The sequence below is a fragment of the Typopeltis vanoorti genome, chromosome 2 (genome assembly GCF_054136105.1).
Source record: "Typopeltis vanoorti isolate ZY-2024b chromosome 2, IOZ_Tvanoo_1.0, whole genome shotgun sequence".
Taxonomy (NCBI): domain Eukaryota; kingdom Metazoa; phylum Arthropoda; class Arachnida; order Uropygi; family Thelyphonidae; genus Typopeltis; species Typopeltis vanoorti.
This window is the reverse complement of record NC_143550.1, coordinates 125,049,704-125,069,812: the sequence shown is the minus strand read 5'-3', so window position 1 is coordinate 125,069,812 and position 20,109 is coordinate 125,049,704. Positions and strand designations below refer to the sequence as shown.

General features: G+C 37.2%; 1 protein-coding gene across 4 annotated transcripts in view; it reads left to right on the top strand.

Annotated features, from left to right (window-relative positions):
* Positions 1–20,109, top strand: part of LOC150109414 (dnaJ homolog subfamily C member 28) — a 120,272-nt gene that overhangs the window by 96,898 nt on the left and 3,265 nt on the right. For all 4 annotated transcript variants that reach the window (XM_090408047.1, XM_090408064.1, XM_090408038.1 and 1 more), the window contains one exon: positions 12,485–12,727. In XM_090408047.1, coding sequence (XP_090264173.1) covers positions 12,485–12,727 — 243 coding nt within the window. The remainder of the gene's footprint in view (positions 1–12,484; positions 12,728–20,109) is intronic.

The window sequence follows — 20,109 nt, the reverse complement described above, 5'->3', positions numbered from 1 at the left end:
ATTTATAATTATTAATGCCATTATTTTTTAAGTTTGAAAAGTTATGAATATTTCAATAAATTGTCTAAAAGGATATAGGATCTCACACATAGAAATTACCTGGATTGTTCTCATATGAGGAATGTTTCTCTGAAATGAGTGCTTTTTCAGCTGAAGGCGAGCTCGAGTCATGGAGGTTGCAAGGTTTTCTGCCCAATAACCTCAGGTTTTTCATGTCAGAGATAGACAAACCAACCCATCAGGGTGTAGGGTGTGTCCATAAGAGGCTTGATTATTAGCTATATCCAGGTCCTGAATTATGTTGTAGCTTCAATTGTTCTAACTAGTCCCATTGTTACACCATGTTGTTGATGTGCACACTGTGACAAATTGTTTTTTGTGCTCTGAAGATGCTGGTTAGAATACCAGTGAAATATCAGCAATAAATCAAGAAATAATTATTTATTTATCAGATATGATCTAATATATACCGTCAAAAATTGATCAACAATAATGAAAGAGTGGTGATATTTTGAAAATAACAAAAAAGTGTAATTTTTCATTTCTCTCTCTCGAGAACCCATCCACAAAAGGTTGGTAAACCTATAGTAATGTGGATGCGCAATAAGGAACTTGCTCACATTTGACTTGAAAAGCTGCTGATTGTATTCTATGAGAAATATGAGATAGCCAGCTGTTGCAGAGAGAAGCAGTGGAGGAGATGAACGAAGAGGAGGAGAAGTTTGTTCTGTGGATTTGGAGTTGAAAGGGTGTTGATTGGCTGATGCACACATTTGGATGAATTTGACAGATTCTGAGGGAATTGTTGATGCCAATTCTGATGAACAGCAGCCATAGGAGTATTTATAAAAAATGCAAGCTGCAGAAGCAGAACACTTATGTGAAAATGAGTGGCATTTATTAGTGAGTGAGGGGTTATCAATCAATCTGACTGCCCTTTTCCGTATAGAATCCAGGGCCATAAAGTGTAAGAGCAGTATTTAATGGTCAGGCAGATTTGTTAGGGTTAGGAGCTTTTTTTGGAGTTGATGTCTTGAATGAAAGCAAAAGCTAATTTTTTTGGATGCAGAAAAAGCAATATTTGCGATTTTGTGTCAAGAGATACACAAGAAGGTAAATATCTTCCTGAATAGAGATTTGGGTATTGTCAAGGAGAAGACAGGAAAAAAAGGGTTATTTTTTCTGAGAAATAATGCAGAGCTGTGTTTTGGTAGCACTGAAGTTAAGAAGGTTATCAAACCTCATTGATGAATATTTTGAAGATCAGAATTTAAGGTAGTAGAGGTTAGAGTTCTGTAGGTTGTGGTGATTTGTGCCTTTACAAGGTTTGTCAAATGAAAAGAAAGAGTGCAGTGTGCTGTCAGAAAAACTGTGTACTGGATTGGCTGTCAGCTGGAGTAGATTGTTTATATATAGAAGGAAAAGGGTGGGTAAAAAAACAGAGCCTTGTGGAACTCCAGCATTAATTGTGTGGGATATCTTAATTTTAATACAGAGATAGTCCTTGCTATATTATCGGAAGTGATTAAATGAGCTTACAGTGTCAGAGGATTGTAAAGTGTAAAGTGAAATACTGTAAAGTTCTTTAACTTTACAGTATTTCACTTTAACTGTAACTGATTTCTAACTGCAGATACAGTTTTAGTTATTTCTTCAGATATTGAAGAAACTGTGATATATAGTGTGATAATGTTTGAAGAAGAATGTTGAGACTTTCACATAGAAAGTTAATTCATTCTAAAATGATGCTGTTGTTTTAGAAGTCTATTCAGTGGAGTTTGCTGTTACTTTCATATTATTATTATTATTATTATTAAGGGAGACCTTCAGGGACTCATCGAGGGAGCCACATACTACATTCTTGAATTCATTCACACTGCTTGCATTCACGACATCCAATGGCAATCCATTCCAATCATGCACCACCATATGAGAGAACAATCTAGCTCTCCCCCCCCCCCCTTCTTATCAGCATTCATTCTCAGCTTCCAAAGTTGAAAAATTCCAACAACTGAAATCCTGTATGACCCTTTCAGAAGTTTGTAAGTCTCCATCATATCGCCCCTCTTTCTCCTATTTGCTAGTGTCTGTAGTCTATAAATTCTCAATCTGTCTTCATAATCAGTATTCCATGATTCCTGATATCATTTTGAAAACTCTCCTTTGCACTCTCTCAAATATACCAGAACCATAACAGAAACCATGAGACCAGACCTGTGCACAATTGTCCAAGTGAGGTCTTATCAATGCCTTGTAAAGAGGCAAAATGACATCCTTATCTTTACATGCGAATGTTCGTTTCAGCATTGCAATTATCTTTTGAGTTGTATTTGCAATTTGGCTACATGGCCCCTGAACTTCAACTTCCTATCTACTAACATTCCAAGATCCCTAGCCTCATTAGTTTATTCAAGCATAATTCCACCAATATAATATGACATTGGATATCTAATCATACTGAAGTGCATGATTTTACATTTGCTAACATCCATTTTCCCATGGCCACAATTCTAGCCTATTCAAATCATTCTGCAAGTACTCCATTAGCACCATTCCTGATTGTTGTATGTCACCTGTCAAATCATCATTAATGTATAGATTGAATAACAGTGGACCAAACACTGATTCTTATGGTACACCACTGGTTACCTTAAATCTTGCAGACTCACATCCCCAATATACCCCCTTTTTGATATCTGTAAGTCGGCACGTCCTATTATTCATACTAATATTCTATAATCCAAACCCATATTTTCCAATTTATGAAACAATCTACCATGCTATGTTCTGTCAAAAGCCTTAGCAACATCCAAAAATATAATGGTGTATCCATTCCCTTTGTCTAGTTCGATGGTAACATTGTTATAGAATGTGAGTAAGTTGCTAAAACATGACCTCATCATCATCATCATCAAATTCCTACCATGTACCCACAAGGGGTGTACAGGATATGATAGTACTACGTGAAAAAATTATATCATTACTAACTTCCTATCTACAATTTTCCTCCAAATCAGTCTGTTACTTGTCAAGACTCCAACATTATCAGATCTTATATTTCTATCATCTAAGGCACTTTGTACCGTATCAATCCACCTATATCTTGGTCTTCCTCTGGGTCGTTTTGCTGCCAAACTGGCAGAGAACACTTGTTTTGCTAATCTTTCCTCACCCATTCTGTTTAGGTGACCATACCACCTGAGATTAGCTCTGCTAACACATTCCTGGATGCAGACAATGTCAAGTTCTTTCCTAATATCCTCGTTTTTAATATAATATTGCCATTGATGCCATCTGTTCACGCCTATAATCTTTCTCAGGGCTCTCATATCTGCGGTCTCTAGTCTTTGGTCAAGTGTTTTACTTCTGACCCAGCTCTCAGATCCATAAGTTAAAACTGGTTTGAACACTGTCATGTATACAGCTAATTTAGTGTTCCGACTAATTTCTCTCTTATTCCATATGAATTTATTCAGTTGACTTCCCACCATATCAGCTTTGCTGATTCTGTTGTCTATTTCTATATTTAATATACCATCTTCAGTAAAATTCGTGCCTAAGTAGCTGAAATGTTTTACTTGTTCCACAAGTTCTCCATTCACAACACAGTTGACATTTTCAATGATTCTGCCTATTTTCATTGTCTTTGTCTTTTTATTGCTGACCTTCATACCATATCTATTACAACAGGTATTCAATTTAGTCAGAGAATCTTGCAGACTTGTAGCGGATTAATTTAGAAGTATAACATCATACGCATAAAGCAAAGAGCTGACATTAACATCTTCAATTTTGATATCATGTTTAATACCACTTTCTTTCATAATGTGATCCATATAGATAATGAATAACAGAGGAGATAATGTACATCCTTGTCTCACACCAGATTTAACATTAAACCATCTTCCTGTACTTCCTTCAATTCTCACTGCTGACTTACAACTCAAATAAAGACTAAGTATTGCTTGATATAATGCCCCATTGACACCATATAACTGCAGCATATTGAATAGCTTCTCTCTTGGCACCTTATCATATGCCTTATCATAAAACATGACCTTCCCTTATTAAACTCATGTTGCTCACTGCAAAGTACAGATTCACTGTCAACACATTTCTGAATGTGAGCCCTAACCAATTTTTCCAAAATATTCGCCACCACTCCTGAGTTATTAATTAGTTAATTTGGATACATCGGTTGCACCACCCTTATGTAATGGAATTATCATACATTCTTTCCATTCCTGCAGAATCTTCCCTCTTCTGAGACTCATTAAACAGCTTGGTCAAAGGAATAGCCAGTTCAGCTGAACACTCTTTTAGCACAGGTGCTGATATCCTATCAGTCGCTATTGATCAATTCTTATTCAGTTGGTGCAACAGATCTAATACCTTGTCCTCATACACCTCAGTTTCTTTATCCAGTGAAGAGATAGCAGTGAGCTCAGTGTTGCATACACTAGGTTGATAGCTTTTAACACAATGGGCACTCATTAGCTGAACAACCTCTTCTGCATCTATAACCCTCACGCCTACTGTATTCTCTGATCTCGTACAGAGGTAGGAGGGTTTTTTTCTCCTGGTAACTTGGGTTTTTCATCCCACATGCAGACATATCAGCCCTTCAGAACACATGCAGTTTACTGACAAAAATACTAGTTGTGGTGGTCGTGGGTGGTAGATGGCTTTAACGTAGATGATTGGTAGTAGAGATTCGGTGTAGTGGAGATTTGTACTGTGGATGTCCTCCTGTGATGAGTCTTTGGACTCTTGGAGGTGTCATGAATAATAACTGCATATAGAAGAGTTATTCTTTCATACTCATTATTTTTTTTTTACTTGCAGCATATCGATAGAATTCTTGTGGGTTCTCTTTAGCATGCAGAGCCAAATTCTTTTCATACTCTGCTGACTTTGCTTTCCATACAACAGTTGTGACTATTTTAGCCTGCTGCTTATAATTTTCATAATGGACATCATCCTTATGCACATGGTATTCCTTCCATATCATCCTTTTCTTATGAATCTCTTGTTTAATAAGGTTAAACATCTTGTGTCCCAGCTTATTTATTCTTCAAACTCTTGGAACACACTCTGATATTGCATCATTTAACTATTGTTTAAATGCTTCCCATGCACTGTCAGTATTCTTCCCTTGGATGAACTCGAGATAAGCTTTCTTCTGTGATTTTATGATGCAAGAAGAACTTGTTACCTTATGTTTCTGTCACATAGAGAGCAATTTTGTGTTGGTCTTTCTCCTGTGTGAACTCAAGAAAGAATAACAGTTCTGTCAGAGGCAAAAGACTAAGGTTCCAGGAGTTTTGTCCATGTAGGATAATAACTGTTAGCTTATATCAGGCCTGCACAACTTGATTGTCTTTGAGGGCCAAACCCAACTTGGACCACCTGACCAAGGGCCAGATCACTTCGGACTTTGAATCTTAGACTAGTCCATTGCAGCTAAACTTAAGTAAATTTGTTAGTAGGTCTACAGTAAATACTAATTAATATAAAAATAAAAAAAATCAGCTAACGCCTTTTTATTCCGGTATATATGCAGGGAGTAGGCAAGGCCGTTTTTAGCCCTATCTAACTTTTGGAGACTGAGTGGGCAGTTCAATCTCCCCACTGGTACCCAATCAGAGATAGCTGGCCCAAGGCTATCGCTAATTAATTGGCATGCAGTGAAGAGAGATGGCTCTACAGGTGCTGCCATCTCGTGGTCCCTAACCCTAACACTCATATTTAATGTCTGAAATAATGTGGGTTCTACAGTCGATTTTCTTGAGTTTACGGGACGAAAAACCTGAATTTCTGGGAGAAAAAACCCGCTTGCCCATGCCAGAGATCGACTAACTCGGGAACTGGTTGAAAAAAGACTTACAAAAATTTCCTCTAGTCGACGACTAGATTCGAAACAAAGTCTTCCTTCGTGTGGCCAAGCACCGTGGTGTGCACTAATTAACATGCATATTTAAATTTTTTTGAAAGTTACAATTAAAATTATAATCAAAATTATTTACAAACAGATATATCTGCAAAATTCTCAATAAAAAACCACTTAAACATAAACACAAAGTTTACTGATAATTTCACTGAGAATGTCACACTTATTCTCAGTGAAATTAGTCAGGATCCTAGACCTACTGTAGTGCCGGTATAGCATCCAGGGTAGCCCTGGCGTTCCACTCCTGAGCGCATTCTTTGCTTGCCAGGTAGTTGGCGTCCATGTGTGGCTCCATGGTGGGTGGGGAGCTTTGGCGTCGAATTAAAATTCCTTAAAATATGAATTCTTCATCCTCAAATGTTTCAGGGACCCTAACAAAATCCCAACCAAGTACTGATAATATAGACACAGCATATGGAAACAGAAGTAAGAAACAAAAGATATCGGATACTAACAAAAATGTACCAACCTTTTTAATCATTCATGCAACAGGTGAAAAACCAATTGGGAAAATGTCACCCTTTATCCAAAAAGGTTTAGAAGGACTGGCAGGATCTCCCAAAACTGTCAAGAAATTACGTTCTGGTGATATCTTTGTGGAAACAATGAGCAAACAACAGTCCGAGAAACTACTGAGAGCAACGACAATGGGTGGAATACAAATTGCAGTAACACCTCACAGAACACTCAACTCCAGTAGAGGAGTGATATCAGAATGGGATCTCCTTGAGGTTCCTAATGAGGAGATATGTTCAGAGCTTAAAGATCAAGGAGTGACGGATGTGAGATGCATCCTGATACACAGGGATGTCGCCTGGTCTCAACCAAGAACATCATCACCATCAACAGAACTTTTGATACACCTAGGCCTCCAACATCTGTAAAAGCAGAGTATCTCAGCTGTCCTGTTAGAATGTATATCCCTAACCCGCTGAAATGCTTTAAATATCAAAGATATGGACATGCCCAAACTGCCTGTCGTGGTTCTACTACCTGTGCTCGATGTGGTAGTAAAGAACATGAAAATAAATCTTGCTGTGAAAAAAAAGCTAAATGTGTCAACTGTCAGGGGGATCATCCAGCATACTCTTGTGCATGTCGGAAATGGAAAGATGAAAAAGAGATACAAAAAATAAAAACAGAACAAAACATAACATATCAGGATGCAAAAAGAAAACTAGCCACCATTACACCTATCCTATGATCCTCTTATGCTGAAAAAGTAACAATTAAAAAAGTGCCAACAGCAACTCAATGGCGGAATAGACATATATGTCTATTCCGCCATTTGATAATTTCACCATACCTGAACTTTACGATCGCAAATGCTTCTCTGTTGAGCGCATTAATCACAACACCTATGGCCTTACTCCAGAGACAAATTCCAAAATCGTCCCATTCAATGGGAACTCACCTGTCAAAAAATTATGGTGGGGACTTCACTCAAAGATAAACCACCAGACACTCGCAGAGAAAAAATGAATACCTCGATACCCACTGAAAGCAAACTAAGCATACCAACTGACCCTAATACATTTGATGTTTTGAACACTCTACCAGAGGAAGAGGTGGACACTGGTTGTCCATACTTCCCTAAAACAGTGGATAAATATAAATCTGACAAAGGTAAGCCCTCAACCTCTCAAAAACCAGACAAGTCAATAAAATCAAAACAATAGGAAAATTTTTACAATGGAACTGTCATGGGATCCACCAGAATATTGACGATATCAAGATGTTGTTGTAGAAACACAAACCTTTCTGTTTCTGTCTACAGGAAACTTACTTAAGACCCAATGAGGACCGTACCTTTAGGAATTTCACTGTTGTACATAATGATAGAATTGGAGATGGTCCTGCTCATGGAGGAGTAGCTATCCTAGTGGGCAGTCATACTCCTTTCCATCAGGTCCGACTTAATACTTCTCTGGAAGCGGTAGCGATTCGCTTCTCTGTGGGATTCCTTATTACAGTATGTTCAATGTATTTACCACCAAATGCTGAGCTAAATGAAATTGATCTTGATAACCTTATCTCGCAACTGCCTGAACCCATACTTTTGATGGGTGACTTTAACGGTCATAATACTCTATGGGGTAGTGCCAACACTAATAGACAAGGTCGAAGCATTGAAAAAATTCTTGATGAATTTTTCCCTTCTAAATAATAAACTCAATACTTTCTTCCATATGCCTACCCGCTCATATTCTGCAATTGATCTTACAATCTGTTCCCCTTCCATTCTTCCACTGCTCATGCAGGAGGTTGAAGAGAACATATATGGAAGTGATCACTTTCCTGTTCTTTGTACAATGTCTTCACAGGAACCATGTTCACCCACACTGATACTTATATGTTAAATGGACCAGGCTGACTGGAACACTTTCTCTCATCTTGCAAAATTTAATGCTGATGTCATCAGTCAAACACCTATCAATGAAGCTGTAAAATATATAACAGAATGCATTGTCCAGGCAGCAACACCCACCATCCCAAAAACATCATCTCGATTTCCATTCTATCCAAAGCCTTGGTGGAACCCAGAATGTCAGGCAACCAAAAAAGATCAACACAGAGCATGGAGCATATTTCGTAGATACCCCACCACATCAAATTTAATAACTTTCAAGCGTGCTCGAGCCAGAGCACGTTTTGTAAGACGTCAGAGTCAAAAACAATCATGGATCCAATTTACTACATCAATTAATCAAATTACCAGTCCAAAAATTGTATGGGATAAAATCCGGAAAATGAAAGGCAGATATAGTACACATTGTTTGTCCACCTTAGACCATAATGGAAGTGTTCTTGCTGACCCCAAAGCTATTGCAGATACTTTAGGAGAAACTTTTGCTAAAATCTCAGCAACAGCTTCATATGAACCGGAATTTTTAATGCTGAAAGAGCAAGAGAAACAAAGGCTTAATTTTTCTACCAACATTCTTCAACCATATAATCAGCCATTTGTCAAGGAGGAACTAAAAAGAGCTCTCCTACAATCTCACCCTAGTGCAGTAGGACCTGATGACATCCATTATGAAATGATAAAACATCTAAATAAATCTGCTAGAAGTCTGTAAGATTCCCTGACTAAAGTGAATAACTGTTATAATAGATATAGTATGAAGGTCAGCATTAAAATGACAAAGACAGTGAAAATAGGCAGAAACATTGAAAATATCAACTGCATTGTGAATGGAGAACCTATAGAACAAGTGAAACATTTCAGCCACTTCGGCATGATTTTCAGTGAAGATGGTAAATTAAATATGGAAATAGACAACAGAATTAACAAAGCTGGTATGGTAGAAAAGTCAACTGAATAAATTTATATGGAGTAAGAGAGAAATTTAGTGTTTAGACTAAATTCAGCTAATTTAGTTTAAACACTAAATTAGCTGAATACAAGACTGTTTTCAAACTAACTTTAACTTATGGATCTGAGAGCTGGGTGAGAAGTAAAACACTTGACCAAAGACTAGAGACAGCAGACATGAGAGCCCTGAGAAAGATTAGGGGTATGAACAGATGGCATCATTGGCAATATCATATTAAAAACAAGGATATTAGGAAAGAACTTGACATTGTCAGCATCCAGGAATGTGTTAGCAGAATCTCAGGTGATATGGTCACTTAAACAGAATGGACGAGGAAAGATTAGCAAACCATGTGTTCTCTGCGAGGTTAGCAGGAAAAAGATACGGAGGAAGACCAAGATATAGGTGAATAGATACAGTACAAAATGACTTAGAAGATAGAAATATGAGATCTGATAATGTTGGAGTCTTGACATGTAACAGGCTGATTTGGAGGAAAATTGTAGATAGGAAGTTAATAATCATGTAAATTTTTCATGTAGTACTATTATATCCTGTACATCCCCTTGAGGGTATATGGCAGGAATTTTATTATTATTATTATTATTATACGGGCACATCCATGGAATCCAAAGATTCATCGTGGGAGACCCAATCTATCCACACAACCTATCATATCTTTCCTTGAACCCATTAATAGAAAAACCAAAATTCTCCAAGCAGAAAATCTAGCCCTCACACTCTTACTAACCACACATTTATTCAACTCCTAGGATGACCTCCTGTTCTGGTCCCTCCAGCCAAATGCTGAAACATTTCCCCTGCATCTATCCTATAAAATCCTTTAAGCAACTTAAATGTTTCTATCATATCCCATCTTTTTTCTTTTTACCTATTAACCAAGTTCTGCCATCCACACACCTTCAATCTATCCTCATAGAAAATAGAGAAAGTAATTAAACTGGAGGAGTAGATGATCGAACTCAAGACCTTTCACATGCAAAGCAAACTCTCTACCACTGAGCTGCTGTAAAACTTGCTTTGATTGTACATTCTTTCTTCTTGTCATCTGTGCCTTTTGTTATTCTACATACTTCAACCATACTGCTTTGTCTTTGTATCTTGTTTTTCTTAACTATCATTAATGGCCAACTGCCTAAAGCTATGAACTGCCACCATATATTATTTCTGTTATCTCTCGCTTCTGTTATTTCTGTTAACTCTATAGTCTAATGAAATTTATTTGTTTAATGACTGTACCAGTTAGACTACATGTTGAGTGTGAGAATATAAGAATTAAAGATACCAGGAAATTATATACTTGGTTTAATCCTTTATCCAAGTGTAAGCAAACAAGTTTGCACCTGAACTGTTTAGTATAACCAAGTGGAGAATATAAGAACTTTAACGAAAGACAAAGCAGATATCAATTATATTCTCCCCCTGCTTATATTATCCTTACTTCAACTCAATCATGGCTTGAATGTTAATTATAATAACTTTTACCATATGCAGGTTTGATTTTTGCATGTGTGTGTGTGGGGGGGGGGGGGGATAGTGCATTGACACTATCACTAATTTTGTGTATATTATATAAAAAATTCATTAAGTATTCTGGCTACTCTTAGTTCTTTCTGCTTTAAGCTTAATTCTACTCTAACTTATAATTCAGCATGACATTACTTGAATATAGGACTTATGATAAGCTTAATTTACTTTTAACATGCAACATTTCATAAGGATAGACATATTCTTATTCAATATTTCAACTACTCACAATATTTGTTCAGCAGACAGTCTCTCACAACAAATTCTCATACACATGTCTCCTCTTTGTCTTTCTTTCCATCTATTGGCATGTTCATCTTTCCTGCCAAATTTCTTTCTTGTCTGAGTAGTCGAGAGTATCCATCCTCATTGGATCCTTAATATAGCAGCGATGTAAGTTTCCTTTCTTCCACTATGACTCAGTACATTTCTCACATGGCGGTAATCCAGGTAGACGACTTGGAGCTCATGACACGTCTCTTTTTCTTCCGACAGCAATTCTTGGCATTACCGGGGACTTAGGTAAGAGAAGTCCAAAAGAAAATCCTAAGACAAATTTCTTCATGGATGAACTGCCTTTTATAGGCCTGAATCTCCATTATGCCCAAGCACACGTCTCTCGAAACAAAACTGGTCACGAAGCATGCGCGTGTCTTCCAAAACTGGTCACGTGTTTGCTTTCGGATATGCTGACATCATTCTTTGCATGTCTTCAAATTCTTTGTCCATGGCAACTATGGTCACGTATTGACCTCTGAACATGATGACGTCAATTTTTGCAGGTCTCTAGAATTTTCCATTCATGGCAATTCTCAGAAATGATAAGATTTCTCACTAATCTTATCATTAACTTCTTGACTTACGTTATTTAGTAGCTTTCTTTGATGACATCATGTGCTACATTACTTTAACAAAGACTCACTACAATACTTTTATGTTAAGGAATATTTAACAATTTTCTGAGAACATTCTCCTATTAAAAAAAAAAAAAAAAATGTAAAACCAAACTTGATAAGTTACGAAGTCACTTTATCATGAGAGATTTTACACCACACCCGAACAAAAAAAAAGTACGATGCCCTCCAACTAAATCCAGCCAGCAAAGGAACAACCTCACATAAGATCTTCCTCTCTGTGTCCAGAGAGGAAGAGGAATTTTACAGAGACCTGGTTTAAGTACGCAGTGCCCAAGACAACATAACATTTGTTCCTGTGTTATACCATCATATTTGTTTGTGGTTTAAACTAATATTCATCCTCATTCATTCAGGCAAAACCTAATAATGAGGATATACCATGAGAAAATGTGAATTGTACATCGGACCAGAAACCTTGATGAATTCTCAACATTCGTTCCTTACAGGTTATGTGGAAGTTTCTTTCTAAGTTATCTAGATTTTGACCCTTAAGCAACTTTTCATAATGAAATAAATGTGTGTGTCCACCAATTGTCATAAAATTGTGTGTGTGTGCATGTGTGCGCGCTCGTGTGCGTGTGCACTCATTGCCATAAAATCATGAGAAAATAGCAATACTACTTCATTAAAGAACATATCAGATTACATTTTCATAGATACAAAAAATTAGTGTTGAATGATTATAAATATTTGACATTTTGTATGTTCTCTTAGGAATGCAAATATGTTAAGTCATTTACTCTTTCTGATAGATTCTTATTAACAGCGGATTCACTCCAGAATGGATTACACTGGAGAAGGAAATTACAAATGAGAAACAAAAAATGAAACTAAATCTTCAAGAAAAAAGGTTCACACTCTCCCCATATCCTCTCTCTTCTAAGGATGAACATAAGTGGAATATTTTTTTAAGAGAACTTGAAAGAGAAGTGACCAAATTAAATTTTAAAATTGATAAATTTAACATGATCGTACCAACTATCACAAAACAGCAGGTAAGGATGTACTCCTATAAATTCATTCTCATACAGTACTTGTATGCACGTATATATACAAGATGCATTCTTATACTTATATTTAAGTACTGCTAATATACTGATGACATTGTTCTTTCAGGCAACTCTCTTAGGAAACTCTGCTGAAGAACTTCAACAAATAAATAATGAAATGAATGCAAAAAGTAAAAAGAAAGGATTAAAAAAGGATTGCCAGCCTGGTTGTCTGAGTGGATAGTATATACTTGCTATCCAGCCAACAGGTCTTGGGTTCAAATCCCACTGTGGGCATGGATGTTTGTGATTGTCTTTAGGTGGGAGATGAATTTTATTGCCTGGTGTTGAGACCATTGGAGCTTATTCGAGGCCAGAAGTGGCTTGAAAAAAAGTTCCAGACTGTAAAAAAATGATTAAAAAATACAAAAAGACATACATAAAAGCGACAAAACATGGGAAAAAAATTCTTGACTCACCCATAGTACAAATGTACTATAGGTTTGCAAGTAACTCTTCATGGGTGGGAACCACATAAAAAATAAATAAATAATGTGTAATAAATGCATAAACAAAAAGTTAGTACATATGGAACACTGGGAAATTGATTCAGTAGCAAAAGATCACAGTAGAGAGAGATGCTGTGAAAAATAAATTATACAGTATGGTGTAACAACAACAAAAAAACATTACTGAAGTTATTCAGTAATGTTTTTTTTTTTTTTTTTTTTGTGCCATACTGTACAAAGAGTTCAACTTGGTTAGACAGCCTTTGGAAAAACACCCTGATGCTATCAAAGGAGATATCCCAATCTCCTTTTTTATTTCCTTAGTTAAGGACTACCCAAAGAAAATACTAATATTTCTTCTGGGTAGTCCTCACCTTTAAAATTGAGTTAAGAAAGTAATGGAAAGAAAGTAAGAAAATGTGAGAAAATAATGGAAAGTGATAAAAGAAAAAAAGAAAAGAAAGTGCATTTGGTATTACCATTCAAGATAGAAAGCACAATACTTAGGTCTGGGCTCAAAACAGAGTGAGAGATATTGTAAAAGCAATTAAAAGGTCCAAATGGCAATAGGCAGGGCATATTGCAAGAAGTAATATGTTTTAGCAATATGCTAGCCTTTTATGATAAATAAATTTTCCTAGACATAGCAAAGGCATTTGACAGGGCGCCACATGATAAGCTGATATTTAAGTTGCAGCACATGGGTCTGGATGTCAGATTGGTCAACTGGATTCAGGATTGGCTGTCCGATAGGTATCAGAGAGTTGTGTATGGTGGAGCAATATCAAAGAGGCAGAAGGTTACAAGTGAGGTTCCACAGGGTCAGTACTGGGACCTATATTGCTTAACCTTTATATCAATGACATTGTCCGTGGATTGAAAGGGGATATTTGGTTGTTTGTGGATGATGCGAAGCTGGAAAGGGTTATTAGTAATAGTGCAGATGTGGTAGCCCTGCAAGAGGATTTGAATAAGCTTGATAGATGGGCAAATGAATGGGGGTGTCGGTTTAATTCAGCAAAATGTAAGGTCTTGAGGTTTGGGACATTGCATACTCTATGGGAGAAGTTAAACTACAGGAAGTAGGAGAAACAAAAGATCTGGGTTTGATGATTGATAGAAACCTGAAATTTAGGGGACATATTGCAAAGGTAGCGAAGGTAACGCAGAGGATTGCTGCAATAATGAGAAGGACACTGACCTGCAGAGATAAAATGGTTATCATTCCATTGTATAAGACTGATCAGACCGCACTTAGACTATTGTTCTCAGATCTGGTGCCCAGGATTTGAAAAAGATAAATTAACTGTGGAAAGGGTACAAAAGTGGATAAGAAAGATGGTGTTGGAACTGTGCAATGTTAGTTATGAGGATTGGCCGAGGGAGTGTGGACTGCAGAGTTTGGTGGATAGAAGAAGGAGAGGTGATATGATTGAGACTTTTAAACTATTGAGAGGCGGTTACAGGGTTGACACTGGGGAATTCTTTTGCTTGGTTGAACAGCGGGAAGGAGTCATGACAAGGGTGTCCCTGGAAGTTACGAAAGGAAACTATGAACAAGAGGGTCAGGAGTGGTTTCTTTGCATGGAGGATGGTTGAACCATGGAATGCATTGCCTGATGGAGTGGTGAGAGCGAGAACGGTCAATGCATTTAAGGAGTGGTATGATAGACTTTGTGTTTCCTAGGAGGGACCTCCCTCGATGAGTCTTGGTAGACTTGTGTTTCTTAGAAAGGACCTCCCATGATGAGTCTTTTGACTCCATGGAGGCCTGAATAATAATAATAATCATTTTCAAAAATGGACAAAGTTGATATCTGAATGGTATCCAAAGATGGAAGGAGAGCTACAGGAAGACCAAAGAAACAGTTGGAGGATGAGATTCAAGAGATGGCCGGAACTCAGTGACAGAAAAGCTCAAGATAGTTTCTAAAGTAGAACTTTGGGGGAAACCTCCATCTAGCAGTGGACGGAATATGGCTGATGTTGATAAATGTACTGATTTGTACATATGCCTTGATAGTAAGATGAATTTTTTTTCTTTGATTGCTTTAATATACTTTCAGCTGAACCAGGGCTTGGATAGTGGATGAGGATTATGAGTTGAATGGATGATAAACACCTTTATGCCAGCAAGAATAATTTCTGTAACTTGTTCATAGCAGGTGTCAGGGTCAGGTTAGTGACTGTCTTTTATTAGCATGTATTCATCTTATATTGAAAGATATTTTCAAATCCCGTCAAAAAATAGGAATTTTTATTTTTTTAGAACTATCAACATTCTTAAGCTTGACATTGTAAGCAAACCCAAGTTATCTTAATTCATACTTTTTTATTTTAGAAACTGCTTTTTACTCTTGTAAAATGCAAATTAACACATTCAGTTTACTATATATGTTCCTGGGATAATTTAAGGGACACAATTTCCTGTTCAGCTTGCTCTTCCACATTGGAGATTCTGTTCAATACATTTCATTTGTCCTGCAGTAAGCAAAATATAGCATTGGTAGTTTATGAAACTGTTTATGAACAGTTTATGAAATGTTTAAATTTATAATTTATTAAAAACACAGAGAGACTTTATTGGCATTATCTTGAGCAAGTGACTGGTTGTAGCTTTCAAGAAATGTTGAAGGGGGTGTGGCCTGTTGTAGAAAGAATGAGAGAGAGAAGAGAAGAGGTATAGAAAATGAAAGAACAGGATGAAATGCTAATTAGATGGGCTTAAGTTGGATTGCATATGAATGCTGGCTATTTTCTGCTTGAGCTTTAACTTAAGCTCATCTTTCTGCTTGAGCTTTAACTTAAGAGATTGGCTTTGCTAGTTCTGTTGAATGAGTCTTATAAAAGTACATACAGAAATAGCACAAACAAGCTCTACATAGTAGAGAATGTAGAGTGAATCAGTGAGTAAGAGAGAGCATCAATTAGCTCAGTTATTTTCTTCTGAACAAACTTAATAATTTTTAGGATAGTTTTAAGTGACCTCTCTAAATGTGAGAATAAGGCTAAAGCTGAAAAGAAGTAATGCCTGAAGCAGAAGAAAATGGTATACTTTCTTGGCTTCAGTAATCCAGGAGGAAATATTTGTCATTGTCTCTTATGAAATTATGAAAGAGAGAGAGAGAGAGCACACCACTGTTTATGTAATGCACAATCATAGCTAATACTTCTTTTCCTCATCAACTCATCCATCCCTTAGGACAGGTAGAGTCCCTTGATTATGGGTCATCACAAAGTAATGCAGCTAGCACATCACTCCTCAGCTGCATCCACTAAGGACAAGTATTTATGGTTGTAGATCTGTGTGTGTTCATGGCCAGTTTGTCTGTTCTGAGGGAAGAAAAACCTTAGTTTTCTCCTGAAAACTAAGGTGTGGTAAGGTGCGTAAACAAATGGTGAGATAGCTAACTCACCATTTGGTTAAAATCCTGATAAAGGTCCCTCGCATCATTCAAACCAGGGTCTTTCCAATCAAAGGGCTCATCTGTACCAACTGAGCTACAGGGATTCTATAGCTAATAGCACTGTTGGTAAAAAACAGCATTCTTCATTTTTGCTTATATACATGGCTGCTATTAAGTTTAAAAATTGACTTTTATGTTAGAGTAGCTTACTGGCACACTGAGTATGCCAGTAAGTATATTTTAGATTTTCTGTTTTATCATTTTTTTTATAAGTATTAATTTTAGCAGGTGTAAGTTCAGTAATGATGACAGATGTGTTGTTTGAATTTGCCATGAAGAATTTCACTAAATGCAGTGTTTGTTAAACATTTGTTAGTAGTCTGAAGTTAGTAGCATTAGTCTGAAGAGACTACTGATGTAGTCTAATGAGAAGCAGAAGTCTTTGCTATAAATAATGATTTAACACAAATCGTACATCTAATTCCTGATACATCTAATCCTCAAATTCCAGATAACTCTCTTCACCTTCCAAAAATTCAGGATCTATTTTTGACTAGTTCTCCTTCCAGATACACCATAGAGGTCACCTCTACTCTTGGCAATTCAGACCACAATCTCATATGTCTCCTCTCTCACAGAATGTTCCTCCTCCAACCACTCTACAAAGGAGTCAATTGGAATGACCTCAGGAATCTTTACTCCACCTTTTCTTGGTCTGACTATTTCTTCCACTGATCTGACCCTAACACCTACTATGAACAAGTTACAGAAATTATTCTTGCTGGCATAAAGGCGTTTATCATCCATTCAACTCATAATCCTCATACACTATCCAAGCCCTGGTTCAGCTGAAAATGTATTAAATCAAAGAAAAAAAAATTCATCTTACCACACATGGCTTGCATCAAAAACTCCAGCTTCATACTCTACCTATATCAAAGCACACAGCATTGGCAAATCACTCATCAGCAAATCCAAATCTGATTTCATAAAGACCAACAGCAGAAAACTTGTCTCTTGTCCAAACAGAAGTCATGCCTTCTGGTTCCATGCTAATTCTGTTAGATGCAAGTTCTGCTCTCCTGTACTTCCATCTCTCTCTCTCTCTCTCATCATGATGGTACCATTATTACTTCACTCAAAGATAAAGCTGACCTCCTGGCATCACTCTTTTCCTCGAATTCCTGCATAGATGACTGAAGGAAATCACCTCCTACCATACTGGAATCCAAGCACTACGTCTCCTGTAGTTTTCCAATAAAGAGACATGAGAAAACTACTAGATAACTTGGACACTAAAGTATTCTGGTCCTGATGAAATCGTTCCCAAACCTTGTGTTCCTGAGCTGACACCAATCCAATCATCTGTACAATTTATTATACATATTCAGTACTTATCCCAGTGCATGGAAGCAATCTTATATCCATCCTATTCCAAAAAAAAAAGGGCAATAGAAGTCTACCATCAAAGTACTGACCAATTGCCATCACCTCTATCCTCTCCAAAATAATAGGACAACGCCATCAATAGCCAACTCCTCCACTACATAGAGGCCGACCAATTGACCGTATGGATTCCACCATTCAAGATCCACAGCTGACCTCATGGCTCATACCACAAGGTCACTGTTGTTGGCTATCATGGAAACATGCCATGGAAAGGTTCGGAGAAACTTGTGCTCTCTCCCTTGACATTTCCAAAGCATTTGATTGTATGCAGCATGGAGACCTAAGCAAATTGCCATGCTTTGGTCTCCCTGCTACTGTATGGGTAGCCAGCTTTCTCACTGGTTGTTCTCTGCAAGTCATGGTAGATGGCTCTTTCTTTGAGCTTCACCACTGATGCTGGAGTGCCTTAAGGGTGTGTCCTATGACCTCTTTCTCCTGTGCATAAATGACCTATCACAAACACCACTAATCCTATCCACTCATACTACTCATTTTACAAACCATACAGTATCTGACATTCAAGGCTACAAATTCATCTGCAACTAGTGCCTTAAACATCAATTGGTAGGGCAAAGACACCTTTATCATGTTCACTGCCACCAAAACACGGTATTTCCTTTTCTCTTGCAAAAGAGATCTCAGCTTACCTACTTTTACCCTGAGTAGTACATAAATCACCAGCAAGATTAGATCTCTCAGCTTGGACTGACATTTATTCTTCCAGTCTCTTGGCAGAAACACATCACATCAATAGCCTCCTAAGCATCCAAGAAATTTGGCATTCTCTTTCATTCAAGAGCAAGGGTCAAAGCTATATAACTGAGAGTAGACCTCCACATAGCCTTAAAAGGAATGTACAGAACCCACCAGGCTTCTGACCTAATGTCCAGTCCTCACTTTCTCATGGTGCACCCTGTTAGGTATCTACCTAGATACTGAACAAAGGAGGATGGGCTGGCAATTTGGGATTTAACCAACCAAACTGTATTCTTATTGGCTTAAACCAAAATAAAAAATGATGATACAACATGAGAGAATTTCATGCCGGCTGGGGTGTCACCCGGTTAAACAAGGCCCCCATTGTTTTCGCCAGGGAACCACGGCAAACAGCGAAAAATCAGCTACTGGAACAAATCCTAAAACCCACTCTAACTCAACATCACCAGAGTTCGAGATTGGTACTATCAACATAAGAAGCCTGAATTGCAAAGAATGGAGCTAGCTGAGGAATTGGATAAGTACCAAATCGACATAATAGAGGTGACTGAAACAAAAAAGGAAAAAACTGGTGAGATCCTTTTGAGCAATAAATACAAAATGTTATATTCAGGCAATGACAATCAAGGAAAAGAAGGAGTAGCCATAGTATTCAACACTAAATATGAGGCTAATCTTCTTGAATGGCAGGCAGTCTCAAGTAGAGTGATGTGGACAAATATGAGAATCAGGGAACTTGACAATGAGACATTTCTGCCTGTGATCCCACAGAAGGTTCTACTAAGGTAGACGTGAAGGAATTTTTTGAGACTTTGGAAAAAGCAACTGACACAGTGAAAAAGAAAAAGTTGGTCCTTGTTGGAGAACTAAATAGCAGAGTAGGAAATGATTGTTAGCCATACAAAAATATATTGGAAATATTTGGAGAAAAGAGCAAAGCTATTAATAATGGCAAATACCTGTTAGATTTCTGCTCAGGACATGGACTGGTTATTACTAACACCATGTTCCAACATAAAAATGTGCACAAATTCACATGAAGAGAAGACGCAAGGAATAAGAAAAGTCTCATTGACTACGTTATTGTTGATAGTGGTGTTTTCTCCCTGGTGCAGGACACCAGAGTGTACAGAGGATTTGAAATTGGAAGTGATCACCATTTAAGTCTTCAGCAGGATAAAATTGAATTTCATATTGAAAAGAACATGTAGGAAAGTTTTAAAGCAAATAAAAGTTGAGCAGCTCTCAGATTTGAAATGGAGATTAAAATACACAAACATGTTTGAAGAAAAAATGAAAGAGTTTG